General features: G+C 65.5%; 1 protein-coding gene across 1 annotated transcript; it reads right to left on the reverse strand.

Moving 5' to 3' along the window:
• Nucleotides 1-1,514: 1,514 nt before the first annotated feature.
• CNGA4 (cyclic nucleotide gated channel subunit alpha 4) lies at nt 1,515-7,590 on the reverse strand. The gene is made up of 4 exons (XM_074973056.1): nt 7,532-7,590; nt 6,699-6,805; nt 3,132-4,127; nt 1,515-1,909 (listed from the first exon to the last, which is right to left on the reverse strand). Exons 1-4 carry the CDS (start codon nt 7,573-7,575, stop codon nt 1,515-1,517), a joined length of 1,542 nt encoding a protein of 513 aa, XP_074829157.1. The 5' UTR covers nt 7,576-7,590.
• Nucleotides 7,591-8,260: the final 670 nt, after the last annotated feature.

Genomic DNA, 8,260 nt, shown 5'->3' on the forward strand with positions numbered 1-8,260 from the left:
CATGGGCCGCATAAACCTTCCCACATGCGGCCTGCGAGTGCTATCGACCACCCCCGATGAAGGGAAGGCGTGAAACTGGAAGGGACTGGTGTAACTCCTACCAAGGAATGGGAGAGATGCTGGGGCATCCATGGGAACGTTGGTGGCTTCGAACTTCCCCAGGTCACTGGCTAAAGTGACCCCACTCAGTTCGATCTCGAAGGGGGGAGAGATGTGACGAAGTGGGACTGTTCTTAATGTTTCCTCTGAATAGTGTGGGGGTGCCTCAGTTTCCCCTAGGCAGTTCGTAAGTATCTAGGGGGTGGGGTAAGGGTGTATGATCGTTGCAGAGCCCTAGAGGGCAGGGATGTGCAGGGGTCTGGACACAGAGGATGGCCGACACCCTGTTTCCTGGCACCTGATGGCCGGGGCCCTTCCCCCCTGCCAGGTGAGAGCTAAAGGGTTGGAGAACAAAGGAATCTGGTGACCTCCTGGCCCGGAAAAGGGACAAAGCCCAGAGGAGGAGGGGCTGCAGGGAGTTTCAGTTTGGGGCTGGCCGGGACATGGAGTTAAGTGCAGACGGGGTTGTCTGGCTCACTGCCCCCCAAAATGGACCCAGCTGAGGGGTCCTGTTCTCTGCACCTGCAAACTCTGGTTTAGACCATGTTCCTGTCGTCTAATAAACCTTCTGTTTTACTGGCTGGCTGAGAGTCACGTCTGACTGCAAAGCTGGGGGGCAGGATCCTCTGGCTGCCCCAGGACCCCGCCTGGGCGGACTCGCTGTGTGAAGCGCAGGGAGGGGCAGAGGAGGCTGGAGGCTCCGAGGTCAGACCCAGGAAGGTGGAGCCGGGGGAGCTGTGTGTCCTGCAGACAGTCTGCTGACAGAGAGGAGACTTCCCCAGAGTCCTGATTGGGTTCATGGGGAGCAGTTCCCGAGCATCGCCCAGGGACCCCATGAGACCAGGACACACAGCTCACCCGGCTTCCACCTTCCTGGGTCAGACCTCTGACCCCAGACAGCTCCAAACTGAAATGCTCCAGCCCCTCCTCTGGCCTTTGTCTCTCTCCCGGGCCAGGAGGCCACCTGATCCCTTTGCTCCCCAACACCTTCCGTTGGCACCTTGCAGTAGGGAAGGGCCAGGCCATCAGTGGCCAGGAGACAGGGTGTCGGCCATTCTCTGTGTTCAGACCCCTACACACACCTGCCCTCTAGGGCTCTGCAATGATCATAGCCCCCCATCTCACCCCCTAGATACTTAAGAACTGCCTAGGGGAAACTGAGGCACCCCGCAATATTCAGAGGAAACATTAAGAACAGTCCCTCTTCGTCACACCCCAAGAGAGAGCGGCCCCCCGAGAAGGGCTGTCACACTGAAGGGGGCTCCCCCCAGGGACCGCACGGGGCCGAGAGTGGGCGCGACCTGGGGGTCTGTGACACCTGGCTCCCCCCTGCCACAGCAGCCCAGCCCTGCACTGGGACCCGCTGGCCCCTCTGGGCTCTGCTGGGACGGGGGGCCACGAGCCAGCCTCGCCCCTCACTGGCCGGGCACAGCCCCTGGGCCTTCCCCGCCGGCGCCAGCCCAGGCCTGCGTCTGCCACTCCAGGCGCTCGATGCGCAGCGCCAGCTTGAAGGCGCTGGACTCCAGCTCGGCCAGCAGCCGGGCGAACTTGGTCTGCAGCACGTCCAGCGCATCCTCCAGGGCCCCCGTGCGCTGCTCGGCCTCCCGCTGGCGTGCGCTCTCCTCCTCCACGGCCTTCACGTCCAGCTTGTCCATGCCCAGGAGGATCTCCCGGCCCTTGGCCTCCAGCGCGGCCTTGGCGCTGGGGAACTCGCTCAGCACGGCCTGCAGGTCCTCCTTGGACAGGCAGAACAGGTCCGAGTAGCCGATGCTCTGGATGTTGGCCGTGCGCCGGTTCCCCGACCTGTTCCCTGCGGGGACAGGACCTGCTGGGACCGAGGCCCCACTCGCCCCAGGGGTGCAGCTGGGCGAACCCTGAACATCCCTGGGCCCGGCCCCGGAGCCCCCAAGATCCCGCCTGGCCCCGGCCTTGGAACCCACAACATCCCAGCTGGGCCCAGCCCCGGAGCCCCCAAGATCCCGCCTGGCCCCGGCCCCGGAGCCCCCAAGATCCCACCTGGCCCCAGCCCCGGGGCCCCCAACATCCCGCCTGGCCCTGCCCCGGGGCCCCCAACATCCCACCTGGCCCCGGCCTTGGAAGCCACAACTTCCCAGCTGGCCCCGGCCCCGGAGCCCCCAACATCCCGCCTGGCCCGGCCCCGGAGCCCCCAACTTCCCAGCTGGCCCCGGCCCCGGGGCCCCAACATCCCGCCTGGCCCCAGCCCCGGGGCCCCCAACATCCCAGCTGGGCCCGGCCCCGGAGCCCCCAACATCCCAGCTGGGCCCGGCCCCGGAGCCCCCAACATCCCAGCTGGGCCCGGCCCCGGAGCCCCCAACATCCCAGCTGGCCCCGGCCCCGGAGCCCCCAACATCCCAGCTGGCCCCGGCCCCGGAGCCCCCAACATCCCGGCTGGCCCCGGCCCCGGAGCCCCCAAGATCCCGCCTGGCCCCGCCCCGGAGCCCCCAAGATCCCGGCTGGCCCCGGCCCTGGAGCCCCCAAGATCCCGCCTGGCCCCGGCCCCGGGGCCCCCAACATCCCGCCTGGCCCCGGCCCCGGGGCCCCCAACATCCCGCCTGGCCCCGGCCTTGGAACCCACAACTTCCCGGCTGGCCCCGGCCCCGGAGCCCCCAAGATCCCGGCTGGGCTTGGCCCCGGAGCCCCCAAGATCCTGCCTGGCCCCAGCCCCAGAGCCCCCAACATCCAGCCTGGTCCCGGAGCCCCCAAGATCCCGGCTGGTCCCGGCCCTGGAGCCCCCAACATCCAGCCTGGCCCTGGCCCCGGGACGTAGGCCGGGTTGGGAGCAGGGGGTGGGAGCAGGGGGCTGCAGGGCAGGAAGGGAGGAAGGGGTGGGCAGGAATTGGGGCTGTAGGGTGGGGTGGGAGCAGGGGGCAGGGGCAGGGGCTGCGGGGTGGGCGGGAACTGGGGGCTGCGGGGCAGGAGTAGGGCCTGCGGGGTGGGTGGGAGCAGGGGGCGGGAGCCGGGGGCTGCGGGGCGGGCGGGAGCCGGGGGCGGGAGCCGGCCGCCAGCCTTACCCTTGATGTTAATGATGCTGATTTCCCCGAAGTAGAGCCCCTCGCCCAGCACGGCGAGCTGCGTGCGCCCGTCGTCGCCCACCACGGCCAGCCGCCCCTCGCGGATGAAGTACATCTCCCGCCCGATGTCGCCCTTGCGGCAGACGTACTCGCCCGGGCTGTAGACCTGGGGCCGCAGCCGGAGCACCAGCTCCTCCAGCAGGCCCCGCTCGCAGGCCTGGAAGAGCTGCACCTTGCGCAGCGTGGCCAGGTGCACGCTCACCGCCACCTCGGCCCGCAGCGGCTGGGGCAGGTGCTGCAGGGCCTGCTGCTCGTTGGTCACCTTCTGGTGGAGCTGCAGGTGCTGGTGCCAGCGGGCCACGCGGGTCTCCAGGCGCCGGGCCACGCGGTGCAGCCGCAGGTAGCCCCGCACCCGCTCGGCGTCGGGGTAGAGGGCGGCCTCGGCCGCGCTCCGGCTGGAGACGACGGAGCCCACGCTGCCCAGGACGGTGGCGAGGCCCAGGACGGCCAGCAGGAAGCCGGCCGCGGTGAAGAGGAGCTCCTCCGGGCGCTGGGGCGCGGGCGTGTCGCCCACGGTGGCCAGCACCAGCGTGGCGAGGTAGAAGCTGTGGAGGTACTGGCGCAGCGGGCGGGCGAAGCCGGGCCGGCTGTGGTTGGGGTACACCCAGGCGTCTGCCCCGTAGCCGATGGCGCCCGAGAGCGCGTAGTAGGCGCAGGCGTACCAGTGGATGGCGACGAAGGCGTAGAGCATGAGCCTGGCGATGCGGAAGGCGTGGGGCCGGGCCGTGCGCGTCTCCCGCCGGTCCAGGGCCTCGAAGAGGCGCGGTGTGCGCAGGAGGCGGTTGGCCCGCACGGCCGGCACCCGCAGGCCCAGCCGCAGGTACAGCAGGTCGGTGGGCAGCACCGAGGCCACGTCCCACGGCAGGTGGGCAGAGCGCAGGTAGTGCTGGGCCATCTGGGCCCGGTCCCGCACCAGGATCCCCTGCTCCAGGAAGCCTGCCGGGGGGAGGGCGGGGCACTGAGCACAGGGCCCCCCACGGCTCGGGGCATGCGCCCCCAGCAGGGCTGCCTGGGGCCAGGGTTCGGGGGGGCTCCCAAGGCCGGGTTTCCAGGGGTCAGGATTTGCGAAGCATGTGGCGGGGCTGGGGGGCTGCTCTGGGGCTGAGCTCTCTAGGGGGCCCGGTGCCAGCTGTGGCCTTGGCGCTGGCTCCTCCTGGGTACGGTGTGGCCCAGGTGCCAGGCTGCAGCCTCCTGCAAGCCAAGGGTGAACGCTCGCTTGTGCAGACTATGAGCCCCAGCACGCACCACTCCACGCTCCGCACTCCACAGGAGCCCCCAGGTGCCCGTGATGGGGACTTGGGGAGGGCTGGACTGAAGGGTTGGGGGTGGGGCTGGGCTTGGCGGGTGGGGGTGTGATGTTATTGACATGAACTGGGACCGTGTAGATCATTGTTGTGTAAGCAGAGTCAGGATGAGCTCCGCCCTGACATCTGGTGGTGAGTTGTGGCAAGTTGTGGAAAAGAACTTCAGGGGCTGATCTCATTTGCATAGGCACACCCACCCCGCCTAGAATGAGGCCATAGCTGCCCAAATGGTCACTTTGGCTGCTGTGGGATCCCCAGTGTCTCTGTTATTGGGGCAGGAAGAATAAATTGTTATTACCCTGATTATGGGAACTGTGCTTGGAACTGTACTGGGCCTTTTGTTATGATGGAGGGACTCACCATCAACTAAGTGGCACTCGCTAGGCAAGGGTCATGGGTTCCAAAACTCAGTGAATTGAGAGAGGCTGAGGACAGGTATTAATACCTGGTGGTATGGGCCCCCTGGTGAGGGCCTTACATGCTAATTGCACTTCCTCCTCTCTCCACTGTGGAATATCAGAGCTAATTTTGATTCTATTAGGAGTCTAGTTACGGGCTGCTGAGCTCACTTTGGGCTAATAGTGCACCAGCACTGAGACTCCCCTACTAAGAGCTGAAATCACTGAGCATTGTGTTAAGTAGTGGGGGAGCCTGAAGATATATTGTGGAGCAGTTTGTGGGATGGCTGGAGTGCCTTGTGGACAGGCTGGTGGAGCAGTTCGGTGGGAGCTGCTTGTGGGCTGCGGAGCTGAGTGAAGGAGTTCGTGGGGCGGCTGGTGGAGCTATGGGGCGGTCAGCTTCAGATCATGTAAGGTGCCTCTTACCCCCGTCCCATCTCCACCCAGGTTGGGAGGTAAAGCTCTGCAGATAAACTTTCGAACTCTGGGGCTGCCCTGACCAGGGACAGAGACTTTTGGGTCATTGGACTTTTGGGACTTTGGGTGATTTGGGGTTGCTGGACTCAAGAACCAAAGGGAAAGGGGCATGCCCCAATTTGCTTGGGGTGGGTTTTTTTTGCTCATGGGTTATGTTATGAATCCTGTTCGTGGTGTTTCCCCAACATAATGCCACATTGTTTCTCTCTGTTATTAAAAGGCTTTTTGCTACACTCAGACTCTGTGCTTGCGAGAGGGGAAGTATTGCCTCTTGGAGATGCCCAGCAGGGGTGGTATATATTTGTCCCAGGTCACTGGGTGGGGGCTCGAGCCGGTTTGCATTGTGTTATTGGAATGGATCCCCTAGATATTGAACCCGGCCCTTGTTGCTGCCAACTCTGACGGGCAGAAGGGTTACAGTTGCGACCAAGGCCCTGCAGTGGCACCAAATCTTGTATAAAGGGGGTCAAAGAAGGCGTCTAAGTCAAGGTGATGGTTGGCTGGTTAGGATGATGCTGTCTGTCTGCGGGTATGATTTTTGTAGTTGAAGTTATGAACATTGGCTCTGTCCTGTCTGTAATTCAAACTTGTGCTACGCTTCTGGGTGACACCGCAGACAAGTTGGTGTCAGCTCTGCCCAGCCTGCTGGGTGGCCCATTAAGGACCATCAGTGACACAACTGACCCACTGAGAGAAGGCTGACACGCCTGGGGACTCAGCCAGGTGTGCAGGGACCTGCCTATGGACAGGACTCTGAGGTGTTTCCAGGCCATGGGATGGGCAGCTTGTCTTTGGGACAAAGAAAGAGAGACCACATGGCAAGAGAATGTAAAAACCTGCTGCAGCTCCTCCATCTGGTCTTCAGTCCTGCTTCAGACCTCTGGAGGGACTTTGCTACAAATCGAAGCTTTGAACCAAGGGCTGAAAGACCCCTCCCAGCTGGGGATGTGCTCCAGAGACTTGATTTGAACCTGCCATTCATTCCATCACTGCTGCAAGCCTGAACCAAGAACTTGGCTGTTACTGTCTGTCATTGATTCCATTTCACCCATTCTAGCTCTCATCTCTATCTTTTCCTTTTATGAATAAACCTTTAGATTTCAGATTCGAAAGGATTGGCAACAGCATGATTTGTGGGTAAGAGCTGAGTTGTATATTGACCTGGGTCTGGGGCTTGGTCCTTGGGGATCGGGAGAACCTGGATGGGGGGCTGTGCAGATGGGGGGTAGGGCGGGGGGCTGGGCACGGTAGGCAGGGGGTGTGTGGGCGGGGGCAGGCGGCTGGGCTCTGGCTGGCGGGGGGCAGGCTGGGGGGCGGCGGGGGCTCACCAGTGTGGAGGCGCACCGCGATGTCCAGCAGGTAGAGCAGGTCACTCAGGTAATCCAGGCTCAGCCACAGGGCCAGGTGCAGCTGTTGCACCTCGGGGAAGCAGGACCTGCGAGCGGCCGAGCCGGTGCGTCACCCCGGTGCCGGCAGCTCCCCACAGGCACCTGCCCGGGGTGCCCCCCATCCCTGCCCCCTCCTGCCCACCCGGCTTGGACACCTCCCAGCCGGCCCGGGGGGCCTTTGGCTCGTGGGCTCAGCTGCGAATGGACGGATGCCCGGGCGTCCGGGCCGGCACTGGGGCTGGGCAGAGCTGCCTTCCGTGCCCGCTGTGCGGCCGATGCCCCGTGCTAGGCCCTGGCCCCACCTGCCTGCTGGGGATGGCAGCGCTGCCCTGCCCCCGGGGGTGGGGGGATCCCCTCAGTCAGCCCATCCCCCTGAATTCGGCCGGGCCAGTAACGCTCCCCCGGATGTCACTAGCTCCTCCCGGCCCTGGGATGCAGCCGCCTCTGGGGCGGAGCGCAGCAGCTGGTAGCTGTGCACAGTAACAGGACAGGAAGGATCCTGAGTGTGTTCCCAGGACGCTCGGGGTGAGAGAGCAGCCAGGACTCCTGGGTACTCAGCTGTCTCAGCACCGGGGGGCTGCGGAGCTGCCTCCCAGGGCACCGGGGGCTGGAGAGGGACAGCGGATCTGGGGTGCCCCCGTCAGTGCCTGATTCCCTGGGCTGCCCCCCCAGCCCATGCCCCCGCCTCCCTCCAGCCATGCCCCAGTCACCCCCCAGCCTGTGCCTCAGTTGACCCCCCCAGCCCCGCCCCCATGGCCCGCAGCTGCACCCACCTGCAGATGAGGATGATCCAGTTGTACAGGATGGGAACCACCATGATACTGAGCCACCAATAGTGCACATCCCCGGAGGGGTCCAGGACCCAGGTCCTCGGGGCACGGCTCCCGCTGCTGGGAGACACGTGTGGGCTTTAGCGCCTGGCGCCGGCTCTGAGCTCCCCAGGCTCCGGTGCGTGGTGCCCGGTGGCTCTGTGCCCTGGGTGGCAGGGGTGGCACCAGTGGGCAGGTATCAGTGCGCTGGGGAGGGCAGCGATGGCTCCCTGGGGTGCTGCCCCTGTCTCTGACCCCGCCCTGGTCTCTGTGCACCCACAGGGATGCGCCCGTAACCCGGGCTGGCAACGCCCCCAGGCCCCGGATATCCCGGCCCAGGTCCTGCTGCCTTTCTCCAGCGTCCCGTGGGGCTGGGGCTCCCGGGACCCCATTCCCCAGCCCTGCTCCGCACCCCCGGGACCCGCCTCGGGACTGACACTGTGCCTGCGGATTGCTCAGTGCGTGGGGCACCGGGGAGCTCTACCCACCCCCACTCACCCCTCCGCAGGCCCCACACCTGCGCTGGACTGCGCCGTGCTGATCAGCCCCCTCCTGCCCGCCTCGGGCCGGGCGGTGGCCTGCGGCTGGCGGCTCATGCTGGCGCCGGGCTGGGTGAGGTGCCAGGCCTGTCCCTGCAAGCCTGGCCCGGAGCAGCGGCTCCTCCGGCTTCGGCAGCTCACGCTGAATCTTAGC

The sequence above is a fragment of the Natator depressus genome, chromosome 1 (genome assembly GCF_965152275.1).
Source record: "Natator depressus isolate rNatDep1 chromosome 1, rNatDep2.hap1, whole genome shotgun sequence".
Classification (NCBI taxonomy): Eukaryota; Metazoa; Chordata; order Testudines; family Cheloniidae; genus Natator; species Natator depressus.